This window comes from Lampris incognitus, chromosome 3 (genome assembly GCF_029633865.1).
Source record: "Lampris incognitus isolate fLamInc1 chromosome 3, fLamInc1.hap2, whole genome shotgun sequence".
Classification (NCBI taxonomy): domain Eukaryota; kingdom Metazoa; phylum Chordata; class Actinopteri; order Lampriformes; family Lampridae; genus Lampris; species Lampris incognitus.
Window position 1 is genome coordinate 37,301,952 of NC_079213.1, and position 12,913 is coordinate 37,314,864.

A 12,913-nucleotide genomic window follows, 5' to 3' on the forward strand; every position below is an offset into this window, starting at 1 on the left:
CTGTGGGTGGGAAGCCGGATGTGGGTATGTGTCCTGGTCGCTGTGCTAACGCCTCCTCTGGTCAGTCGGGGCAAGGGGGAACTGGGGAGAATAGCGTGATTCTCCCACGCGCTACGTCCCCCTGGTGAAACTCCTCACTGTCAGGTGAAAAAAGCGGCTGGTGACTCCACATGTATTAGAGGAGGCATGTGGTAGTCTGCAGCCCTCCCTGGATTGGCAGAGGAGGTAGAGCAGCGACCAGGACGGCTCGGAAGAGTGAGGTAGTTGGTCAAGTACAATAGGGGAGGAAAAGGGGGGAGAAAAAAAAGATCTTTTTAGTAACCCCTGTATGGGTCCTGATGCCCACAGTGACTTGAAAGCTTTGCTGTCTTTCAGCTGGACTACGTGGTGACGTGTGCTGTCTGCACACGCTCAGACGCTGGGGACATCCACATCCACAGGAAGAAGTGCCAGGTAGGAAGATGGAGCTCTCAGCCGTCTCTGTCAAGCCAGCGTGGCTCGCCAGAGACGCTGTCATTAGATTGCTACAACACAGCACTCAGCTTGTCTCAAGCTTCATTCATCACACGGGCTGTGAGAAAATCACATCTCTGCTTTTAATCCCAATCCTCCACCCCCACATACCACCTCAGGAAGTCTTCGCATCTCCAAGTAAACACGCCATGGACAGCAAAGGAGAGGAGTCCAAGATGAGCTACCCAAACATCTTCTTTATGATCGACAACTTTGAGGAGGTAATTTCTGTTTCTGTTCAGTGAGCCTCTTTACTGTCTAGTGAGAAGCCAGAGGAGCTCACTGACCACGCCAGTGTGCACGGTGCACCTGGCAGTTTCAACAGATTGTTACTTTTAAATACAGCCTTTATAATCTCATCTCATCTCACCTATCTTTATAAATGACCAAACTGGGGGGGCGGGGGTGGCAAGTTCAACCAATTTCTCTAATAATATCAATAATAATAATAATAGTAATAGTAATTGGAAGTCTCTGTTTCTTTGCAAGAAATAAAGCAGCTTTCTATTGTCCAGCATGTGCTTTGATTAGCACGTTCAGGTGGACAAGAACCAGCAAAGTAGCTTGTGAGTGAAAGACCCGGTGTTTCTGTAGGTCTTCAGTGACATGACGGTGGGCGAGGGGGAGATGGTGTGTGTAGAGCTGGTGGCCAGCGATAAGAGCAATACTTTCCAGGGTGTCATCTTTCAGGGCTCCATCCGCTACGAGGCGCTCAAAAAGGTCTACGACAACCGCGTGAGTAACCACACCCATACCCTTTTTTTTGGGAGGGGGGGGATTTCTTTCCACCTTTTTCTCCCCAGTTGTATCTGGCCAATTACCCCACTCTTCTGAGCCTTCCCAGTCGCTGCTCCACCCCCCCTGCTGATCCGGGGAGGGCTGGTCGCTGCTTCTGGTCGGTCAGGGCGCCTGTTTTGTGGGGAGGGGGAACTGGGGGAAACAGCGTGATCCTCCTACGTGCTATGTCCCCCTGGTGAAACTCCTCACTGTCCGGTGAAAAGAAGCGGCTGGCGACTCCACATGTATCAGAGGAGGCACGTGATAGTCTGCAGCCCTCCCCGGATCGGTAGACGGGGTGGAGCAGCGACCGGGATGGCTTGGAAGAGGGGTAATTAATTGGCCAAGTACAATTCGGAGAAAAAGCAGGGGAAAAATAATAACAGTGATGACAGTGACTGGCACCCGTCATTTGCAGTGAATGGGTATTGGGTATCAAAATAGTGAGATTGTTGTTGGTTGTAGATCAAATCTCACATCTTGACGCTTCTTTGTTGACATGTATTCATGATGGACCTGCTTCAACACGTGTGCCTCAGGTGAGCGTGGCTGCCAAGATGGCCCAGAAAATGTCCTTCGGCTTCTACAAGTACAACAACATGGAGTTTGTGCGGATGAAGGGTCCCCAGGGGAAAGGCCACGCTGAGATGGCAGTCAGCAGGGTGCCCACGGGGGACACGTCCCCCTGCGGGACCGAGGAGGACCAGGATTCTCCCATGCATGAGAGGGTGAGGGCTTTTGTAATGTTGTAGTTTGAGTTTGCTCTGTTTGATCAATTTGTGCAGGCTTATTTTGATTTCTTGAAAGCACAAACAAAAAAAAATCGAGTCTTACTTTCTGTTGAACTTGAATCAAGTTCAAGTCATCAACTTGTGAGCAGTCAATGCTTAGCCGTTACAATTACTGTTTTATAATAGCATTATGAGTTGTTATGAGTTGTTGCCTCAAGTGAAGGAGTTCAAGTATCTCGGGGTCTTGTTCACGAGTGAGGTAGGATGGAGCGGGAGATTGACAGGATTGGTGCATCATCAGCAGTAATGCGGACGTTGTACCGCACCATTGTGGCAAAGAGGGAGATGAGCCAGAAGGCAAAGCTCTCAATTTACCAGCCAATCTTCGTTCCAACCCTCACCTATGGTCATGAGCTTTGGGTAGTGACCGAAAGGGTGAGATTGTGGATCGGGGTAGGGTCATCGTGGCACTCCACTAAGTAGGGCACTCCAGATGTCTCTCTCCCCAGCAACACCCTCCTGGGGGATCCCAAGGCGTTCCCAGGCCAGATGGGACATGTAGTCCCTCCAGCGAGTTCTGGGTCTACCCTGGGGTCTCCTCGCAGTTGGCCTACAATGAACAGTGTAGTTCCTTATATTTTTCTGTCTTGGTGTGTGTGTGTATTTGTGTCTGTCTGTCCATGGCTAATCTCGCAAACTACTGAACCTATCAGCCTAAAAATTTGTTTGCAGTTGACTGTGTGATGAAGAGCCTCTCGTGGTTGCGGTGGTTAAAAATCTTCGGAAAACGTTTGTTCTTGCTACTGCCACTCCCTCTCTTCATTCACTCTCTTGGTCGCTCGACCAACGCCGCTCTCTGTCGCTGCAGGCATGTGCATGGTTGACTTAGCTCGGGCAGTGACCGTATCAAAATATCATGTATTCGGGTATGAGTGTTGAAAGTAGAGACGTCGATCGCATTTCACAAGTCAGCAAATCTTTCACTGTTGAGCTCAGCACAGGAGAACTGGAGGAACCAAACCCAAATAGCAAAATTGCTGTGGCCCGGACCCATCCCACACCCGACACTTCATCCGGCCCATATACCGTGTGGAATAATGGCACTTGGGCGGTCTGCTCCTGTTTGTCAGATCTGGGCCAGAACCAAGCCATAGCCATGCCGCATGTGCCTCATATTGTGGTCTATATTTGTTTTGTGATATTTGGGCCATATTCACCATTTACCACACGGGGGGCACTTCAGGGTCACATCCAGCTCACATCTTGCCGAGACCGCCACATCTTTGCCAAAAAAGGCCCACGTTTGATTTGGCATACTTGGGCCAAATTTGCTATTATACATGTGGGCCACTTCAGGCTCACATCCATTTTGTCAGGGCCAGAAGAAGGCCATCAGTGCCGCATCATTGCCTGAAGTGGCCCACATCCGGATGCTCTCTGGGAAATAATTTGCTGTATTCACCTCGGCGCCATGTTTGTTTAATGGACATCATGAGGGGGATTAGATGTGGAAGTGCCGTAGACTCCAATGTTAAAGCCCTGCTGTAAAAACACAATTTCAAGAGTAGGATTAGTTAGTCACAGCTGGAAACCACCTCAGTAGCTACAAGAAAACATTTCCCATGGCTGAGCTGTTTTCTTACTGCTGTTTTATTAGTTTAGAATGAATGAAAGTCATTCACGTTCATTCATTTTATATTGTCAGAACTGTGCCGGTTAAACTCATCTGAAATCTTTTTAATAAGGGCTCCTTCTCCCGGTAGGTGAACAAATGGATGGTTTGTCACAAAGTCGGAGCACCGGGGAAGGGGAGATACATACACCTGGTGGAGATCTGCACTCTTCTAGTTTTAAAACATGGATATGAGACAGCCTCAGTTCAGGATTAAAAGCTGGCTGGCAGATACTGAGCTGACTGTATATGAAGGAAATCAGGTCATCATCAATTATACATGTAGCAACCCGAGTGGGACCGAGCTGCTCGATTTGATCTATTTCACGCGTCTGTAGCTCGAAACCACCTCAAACAAAGTCGACTTTGCATTACAATGACATAATTGACTGAATGATGCTTAATGACAACAGTTATAAACATTCATAAAGACTCCTTCATGTTCATGACACATGTCATGGCAGTCTTGTCTGTGAATGTTCTCATGGCAGTCTTATGCACTCCACTTCAGATAAAGAGTTACTCTGCCCAGCACTGATATCGGATGAGCAGGAAGTGCAGAAAATTTGCAGCTGGATCATTTTTCAAGCTTCATACATGGGACTATACTGTCATTCACTAATCCTCATTTACACTCAGTTCTGTTGACATCGTGAATAGTGATTTTTATGAAATGCTTGTTACAACAATCCAGTTACCAATCAGTCTTCGTTCCAACCCTCACTGAGCTTTGGGTAGTGACCAAAAGGGTGAGATCACGGATACAAGTGGCTGAAATGAGTTTCCTCCATAGGTGTCTGGGCTCAGCCTTAGAGATAGGCTGAGGAGCTCAGACATCCGGAGGGAGCTTGGAGTAGACCCGCTGCTCCTTCACGTCGAACGGAGCCAGTTGAGGTGGTTCGGGCATCTGATTAGGATGCCTCCTGGGCGCCTTCCTTTGGAGGTTTACCAGGCACATCTAACTGGGGGAGACCCCGGGGTAGATCCATAACTCGCTGGAAGGACTACATGTCCAATCTGGCCTGGGAACACCTTGGGTTCCCCCAGGAGGAGCTGGAGGGCGTTGCTGGGGAGAGGGACGTCTGGAGTGCCCTACTTAGCTTGCTGCCACCACGACCCGACCCCGGAGAAGCGGCTGAAGATGAATGAATGAATGAACAATCCAATTACATATTCCTTTGCATCTACAAACCCCAATTCCAGTGAAGTTGGGACGTTGTGTAAAACATGAATAAAAACAGAATACAATGATTTGCAAATCCTTTTCAACCTATATTCAATTGAATATCCTACACAGACAAGATATTTAATGTTCAAACTGATAAACTTTATTGTTTTTTGCAAATATTCACTCATTCTGAATTTGATGCCTGCAACACGTTCCAGAGAAGCTGGGACAGGGGCAACAAAAGACTGGGAAAGTTGAGGAATGCTCAAAAAACACCTGTCTGGAACATTCCACAGGTGAACAGGTTAACTGGAAACAGGTGAGTGTCATGATTGGGTATAAAAGGAGCATCCCCGAAAGGCTCAGTCGTTCACAAGCAAGGATGGGGCGAGGTTCACCACTTTGTGAACAACTGCGTGAGCAAATAGTCCAACAGTTTAAGAACAACGTTTCTCAACGTACAATTTCAAGGAATTTAGGGATTTCATCATCTCCAGTCCATAATATCATCACAAGATTCAGAGAATCCAGAGAAATCTCTGCACGTAAGCGGCAAGGCCCAAAACCAACATTGAATGCCCATGACCTTCGACCCCTCAGGCGGCACGGCATTAAAAACCGACATCATTGTGTAAAGGATATTACCACGTGGGCTCAGGGACACTTGGGAAAACCATCGTCAGTTAACACAGTTGGTCGCTACATCTACACGTACAAGTTAAAACTCTACCATGCAAAGCCAAAGCCATATATCAACAACACCCAGAAACGCCGCCGGCTTCTCTGGGCCCGAGCTCATCTGAGATGGACTGACGCAAAGTGGACAAGTGTGTTGTGGTCTGACGAGTCCACATTTCACATTGTTTTTGGAAATCATGGACGTCGTGTCCTCCGGACTAAAGAGGGAAAGGACTATCCAGATTGTTATCAGCGCAAATTTCAAAAGCCAGCATCTGTGATGGTATGGGGGTGTGTTAGTGCCAATGGCATCATGGGTAACTTGCACATCTGTGAAGGTACCATTAATGCTGAAAGGTACATACAGGTTTTGGAGCAACATATGCTGCCATCCAAGCGACATGTTTTCCAGGGACGTCCCTGCTTATTTCAGCAAGACAATGCCAAGCCACATTCTGCACGTGTTACAACAGCGGGGCTTCGCAGTAAAAGAATGCGGGTATGGACTGGCCTGCCTGCAGTCCAGACTGGTCTCCCATTGAACATGTGTGGTGCATTATGAAGCGCAAAATACGACAACGGAGACCCCGGACTGTTGAGCAACTGAAGTCGTACATCAAGCAAGAATGGGAAAGAATTCCACCTACAAAGCTTCAACAATCAGTGTCCTCAGTTCCCAAAGGCTTATTGAGTGTTGTTAAAAGGAAAGGTGATAGAAAACAGTGGTAAACATGCCCCTGTCCCAGCTTCTTTTTTTTTTCTCCCTAAATTTATTTCTGATTTTTCCCCTTTTCTCCCAATTTAGTGGCCAATTGCTCCCTATTCTTGTTCAAACACCCACCCTCATATTGCATGTGTTCGCCAACTGCATCTCTCCGGCCAGCAGTCTGGAAGGAGACGCCTCACCACTTTTGTGACAAGGCGAATCCAGGCCGAACCACTGCTTTTTCCCCACACACACAGAGACGCATTCATGTGACGAACACAAGCCGACTCCGCCCCCCTCCCAAAGACAGCGCTGCCAATTATTGCTGCTTCCTCGAGTCCGGCCATAGTTGGATCTGATGAGACCGAGGCGCAAACCCTGGTCCCCAGTGGGCAACTGCATTGACACAAAGCTGATGCTTAGACCGCTACACCACCGCGGACCCGTCCCTGTCCCAGCTTTTTTTGGAACGTGTTGCAGGCACCAAATTCAAAATGAGTGAATATTTGCAACAAAAAAAAAACAAAAACAATAAAGTTTATCAGTTTGAACATTAAATATCTTGTCTTTGTGGTGTATTCAATTGAATATACGTTGAAAAGGATTTGCAAATCATTGTATTCTGTTTTTATTTACGTTTTACACAACGTCCCAACTTCATTGGAATTGGCTTCGTACATAAACGAAGCTATTCCAACAGATTTTTTAAAATTTTGCATGATTATTTGTAAAGATAAAGACAGGTAGCCATGTTTCATGTTACACTGCCTCAGTTTGCTAAGAATTCTGGGAATTTTCTTCTACCGCTCCATTTGAAGTCTGTATCTGAAAACCTTTGGAGGGCCATTTGGGGGGCTAGATGACCACTACCTCTCGATCCCAAAAAGAAACGGGACACCCCACCACAGCAGATGCGTGCAAAACGAAGGGGTAGGACCAAGTGTTAGGGCTGATTGAGGGGGGCGGGGATTGGGATTGGGCCACTTTTTCTAGTTGGCTCCATAAAATATCACTTGTTCTACAGGCATTTGCACTTGGCACCAGTCAGACTTGTGACCTACACGACATAGACACAAACAGTACAACTCAGGCCTGTGCCCACAACATCTAATCTAATCCTGTTTTAATAGCATTGGGCCTTCTCTGTGCTTGAGACTAACCAGCTTGGGTGTTTCTCTCAGGTGACATCGTTCAGCACACCCCCGACACCAGAGAGGAACCGTCCCTCTTTCTTCTCCCCATCTCTGCGCCGGAAGGTGCCCCGTAACCGTATAGCTGAGATGAAAAAATCGCACTCGGCAAACGACAGCGAAGAGTTTTTCAGGGAGGATGATGATGAAGGTAGTGTCAGAGTTTTAGATGATTGTTGAATTGTGGGAGATGGGGTCAAGAATTAGGTTTATTATCTGGTGAAGTGATAAATACCAGGGTATTTTGCAAATGTGTCACTTCACAGGAACTTGGAATTTGACCGTTTAACATCTGACAAGCAATATTTTCCAATGGCCTTATTGGCCACTTTGGTTCGTGAGAACTATAGCGCCAACTTCTGCGAGGTTCACAAATTGAAATGCAATTTAGCAATGTTTACTAGTCATCATCTTAACAGGGATGGAAGAGACAGAAGGTAACATGTTTGTGTCCTGCAGATCTCCATAATACCACCAACCTGCGTTCTCGTTCTCTTTCGGGGACGGGCCGCTCGCTGGTGGGCTCTTGGCTCAAACTCAACCGGACAGAGGAGTATTTCCTGCTGTACTCCCACCTCACCTACGTCACCTTGCCACTTCACCGCATCACCACAGGTCAGTGGATAACTCATTAATACCACCTTTCCTTTTCATAATAAGGGTATTTTTGGTTGAAGTGGCAATTTGTAAGATTTCCTCTGTCCGTTAGTCAACCAGCAGAACTTAGTAATCTATCTCTGATGCCCCTCTCTGGTTGACCAACCAGAGAGGACGTTCTGCCTTCTCTCTGCATTCTCTCTGATGGGCCAATTATAACTTGCTACCTAAATAAGTCTCCATATATTTTTTTTTTCTCCCCAATTGTATATGGCCAATTACCCCACTCTTCCGAGCCGTCCCGGTCGCTGTTCCACCCCCTCTGCCGGCTGGGCCAGCTGCAGACTACCACGTGCCTCCTGTGATACATGTGGAGTTGCCAGCTGCTTCTTTTCACCTGACATTTAGGAGTTTCGCCAGGGGGGTGTAGCACGTAGGAGGATCACGCTATTCCCCCCAGTTCCCCCTCCCCCCCGAACAGGCGCCCTGACCGACCAGAGGAGGCGCTAGTGCGGTGACCAGGACACATACCCACATCCGGCTTCCCACCCGCAGACACAGCCAATTGCGTCTGTAGGGATGCCCGACCAAGCCGGAGGTAACACGGGGATTCGAACCACCGATCCCTGTGTTGGTAGGCATGGAATAGACCACCATGCCACCCGGACCATCCGTCCATCCATCCATCCATTATCTGAACCGCTTGTCTTGCCCTCAGGTTCGCGGGCGTCCTTCTTAAATTATTTTTGTTGGACCAAGCAGGGCTTCTCTTTGGTTGGTCTTTGAAAGAGAAAGTTCCGCCTATCCTTTCTGGTGGACCAATCACTGCTGAATGAAGTAAAACGTGTCAGAACCAGTGCGCGGTTTGGGAATTCTCCTCATGATTTGTATTTTCCGTGTGCTGGAAACAAAGGCTTTCATAATTGGGCGACAGGCGGACTCATCATTTGAGTACCCCCTTTGATGAAAGATAGTATCTTAACGGACATGTATTGAAATGTATATCTTCGAGATAGCAACTTCAAACACACCACACAGTCAGCGTCACGGCACGGAATCCGTGACGTCAGGTGTGTCAGTTCCTATGCGGTTTGAGATTTTTTTGATGGGAGTCGGACCGACGCCATTTTTTAATAAAATGCAAATGCATTGGGAAGCAAAGACTTTGGTGAATTGAGAGTGAGCTGGATCTTTATTGTTACCATAGTCCCTGGTCAGTAGTGATGAAACAGACGTTCATTTAAATGAAAACATCAGAGATGAGCCCTTTAAAGTGATTTTCATGAAGTAAATATTTTGTATGGACATGTGTGTCTTGTGTTTACTCAGATATCCTGGAGGTGAGGCAGAAACCCATCCTGATGACATAGCAGAGCTCCACCGGCCCAGACCCTCACTACCAAGTGCCTATCTGCATCAGGCTTACTGAGACAACAGTACCACCTAGTGTCGACACTGTAAAGACACTAAACATCTGCTTTACCTGACAGAAGAGAGGACTTGATGTAAAACCTTCGGGGACAGTACAAAAACAGCCATTCAAAAAGTGCCTCTTCCGTCTTTTAAGTTTCCTTCTTACTGAGGATATGCAGATGAGAGGTGGTCTCGCTCCGTGAGGAATGGCCCCAGATATCCGGCATCTCAGAAAGTCCTGGCCCGTAAACAGGCTGTCGGGATCATACAACCTGCGAGTGCATAGGCACTGGCTGAACTCTGTTCAGGAAAGAAAAGGACGAAGAATGTGTGTGTTACTTGTAAATATCCTGCTGCTTAACTTTCACTGATAAGCCTTGACAAAGGTTCTGCTTCTGATGATACGTGACGCGCTCCCCATTTCTTTTGTTCTGTCGGGCTGCGTTTTTTGGCTTTTGTTTGTTCTTGGATCAGTGAGTCGGTGTGAGGTATAAGGGATTCTGTGTCTAACTTGTGCAAGGAAAAGGAGGAGAAGGACAGTTACGGTGTTGGTCATCCCATATGTAGGTAAAGTATGCCACATGGCAGAAAACAGACGGTCAATGTTGTGTCATGTCCTTCACAGTTATTTTTCGAATTCATATGGATTTGGCACATTTAACACAGGGAATGTGTATTTTTAATATCTTAAAAGATACCTGGGGATGAAGGTACATCATACCGTAGTGATTTGTCCCAGACTAAAGAACAGCTGAGACAGCATCTCCTGAAGGAAAATAAAAAGTTTGTTTCCACAATTCTCCAAGATGGAAGCTCGTGGAACTGACCAGAAATTGAGAGGGAATAATAATGTTGAACTTTGAACTGAGCTAAGGGTGCATTGTGTTGTTATAATAACTTATTTTATTTCACAAAATTTCCTGTAGCTTTTCACCACAACGTTTATCCAAGCAAACCAATGACAACTTTTGTTTACAAGAGTTCCAGTTTGCAAACCAGAAGTGATTTGAAGTTGCGATGAGAAATAAGGGACGAGGAAAATAGAATAAAAAGCTTTACTTTTGAGGCGTTTTTCCAAAAGTGGAGATAGATGAAGACAACTCCAGAACCAGACCTGGCTCAGAAGTTAGTTTCTAGATGTTAGCTAGTGGTTCTTCAGATGCCCCTCAAAGCGCTTTATTGTCAGGGTTTCATGTGTTGGCGCAATTTAGTGTTGGCTGTCGATCACAAACAATTATAGTAAAGGTATGAGGCCGGTCCTTTTGGCCCTTCATAAGGAGGTTCAAGCATTCCTAGTGTTCCGCCACAAATCCACAGCCTTTGGATAGTTGGTTCAGGAATAAAGGATTTTAATGAAAATATTGTCCTTTAATGTACTTTTCCACACGATCCCCCTTTTCCAGCCTTAAGATCTGTTTGTGTTTTCTCACTCCTCTAGCTTCTGTTATTAAGATCTGTCTGTGTTCTCTCACTCCTCTAGCTTCTGTTAAGATCTGTCTGTTCTCTCACTCCTCTAGCTTCTGTTATTAAGATCTGTCTGTGTTCTCTCACTCCTCTAGCTTCTGTTATTAAGATCTGTCTGTTCTCTCACTCCTCTAGCTTCTGTTATTAAGATCTGTCTGTTCTCTCACTCCTCTAGCTTCTGTTATTAAGATCTGTCTGTTCTCTCACTCCTCTAGCTTCTGTTATTAAGATCTGTCTGTGTTCTCTCACTCCTCTAGCTTCTGTTATTAAGATCTGTCTGTTCTCTCACTCCTCTAGCTTCTGTTATTAAGATCTGTCTGTGTTCTCTCACTCCTCTAGCTTCTGTTATTAAGATCTGTCTGTTCTCTCACTCCTCTAGCTGCTGTTATTAAGATCTGTCTGTGTTCTCTCACTCCTCTAGCTTCTGTTATTCAGATCTGTATGTGTTCTCTCACTACTCTAGCTTCTGTTATTAAGATCTGTCTGTTCTCTCACTCCTCTAGCTTCTGTTATTAAGATCTGTCTGTTCTCTCACTCCTCTAGCTTCTGTTAAGCTCTGTCTGTTCTCTCACTCCTCTAGCTTCTGTTATAGATCTGTATGTGTTCTCTCACTCCTCTAGCTTCTGTTAAGATCTGTCTGTTCTCTCACTCCTCTAGCTTCTGTTATTCAGATCTGTATGTGTTCTCTCCCTCCTCTAGCTTCTGTTATTAAGATCTGTCTGTTCTCTCACTCCTCTAGCTTCTGTTATTAAGATCTGTCTGTTCTCTCACTCCTCTAGCTTCTGTTATTAAGATATGTCTGTGTTCTCTCACTCCTCTAGCTTCTGTTAAGATCTGTCTGTTCTCTCACTCCTCTAGCTTCTGTTATTAAGATCTGTCTGTGTTCTCTCACTCCTCTAGCTTCTGTTATTAAGATCTGTCTGTTCTCTCACTCCTCTAGCTTCTGTTATTAAGATCTGTCTGTGTTCTCTCACTCCTCTAGCTTCTGTTATTCAGATCTGTATGTGTTCTCTCACTCCTCTAGCTTCTATTATTAAGATCTATCTGTTCTCTCACTCCTCTAGCTTCTGTTATTAAGATCTGTCTGTGTTCTCTCACTCCTCTAGCTTCTGTTAAGATCTGTCTGTTCTCTCACTCCTCTAGCTTCTGTTATTAAGATCTGTCTGTTTTCTCACTCCTCTAGCTTCTGTTAAGCTCTGTCTGTTCTCTCACTCCTCTAGCTTCTGTTATTCAGATCTGTCTGTGTTCTCTCCCTCCTCTAGCTTCTGTTATTAAGATCTGTCTGTTCTCTCACTCCTCTAGCTTCTGTTATTCAGATCTGTCTGTGTTCTCTCCCTCCTCTAGCTTCTGTTATTAAGATCTGTCTGTGTTCTCTCACTCCTCTAGCTTCTGTTATTCAGATCTGTCTGTGTTCTCTCACTCCTCTAGCTTCTGTTATTAAGATCTGTCTGTTCTCTCACTCCTCTAGCTTCTGTTATTAAGATCTGTCTGTGTTCTCTCACTCCTCTAGCTTCTGTTAAGCTCTGTCTGTTCTCTCACTCCTCTAGCTTCTGTTATTCAGATCTGTCTGTGTTCTCTCACTCCTCTAGCTTCTGTTATTAAGATCTGTCTGTTCTCTCACTCCTCTAGCTTCTGTTATTAAGATCTGTCTGTGTTCTCTCACTCCTCTAGCTTCTGTTATTCAGATCTGTCTGTGTTCTCTCACTCCTCTAGCTTCTGTTAAGATCTGTCTGTTCTCTCTCCTCTAGCTTCTGTTAAGATCTGTCTGTTCTCTCACTCCTCTAGCTTCTGTTATTCATCCAGTCTTGTAAAGGCTTCTGCCTCCTGCATCCGCCAGTATGAACAAAGCTGCTGTCAGTCAGCTAGGGCCATCTGTTAAGACCCAGTCCCTGTACAGCCTTCCAAAGAACAACCACCCATCCTGTATACACACCAACACCCTGTATACACACCACATCCTGTATACACACCAACACCCTGTATACACACCAACATCCTGTATAC

The 12,913-nt window shown here is 46.0% G+C and overlaps 1 protein-coding gene across 2 annotated transcripts in view; it reads left to right on the forward strand.

The window, feature by feature from the left end:
* The window catches only part of kiaa0930, a 69,714-nt gene extending 58,906 nt beyond the window's left edge, over positions 1-10,808 (forward strand). Inside the window, exons 4-10 of one of the 2 annotated variants that reach the window (XM_056277391.1) lie at positions 376-453; positions 633-734; positions 1,108-1,248; positions 1,830-2,018; positions 7,427-7,586; positions 7,895-8,050; positions 9,362-10,808. In XM_056277391.1, coding sequence (XP_056133366.1) covers positions 376-453; positions 633-734; positions 1,108-1,248; positions 1,830-2,018; positions 7,427-7,586; positions 7,895-8,050; positions 9,362-9,402 — 867 coding nt within the window. In that variant the 3' untranslated portion in view covers positions 9,403-10,808. The remainder of the gene's footprint in view (positions 1-375; positions 454-632; positions 735-1,107; positions 1,249-1,829; positions 2,019-7,426; positions 7,587-7,894; positions 8,051-9,361) is intronic. The other variant, XM_056277392.1, reaches the window with a different exon arrangement.
* Positions 10,809-12,913: the final 2,105 nt, after the last annotated feature.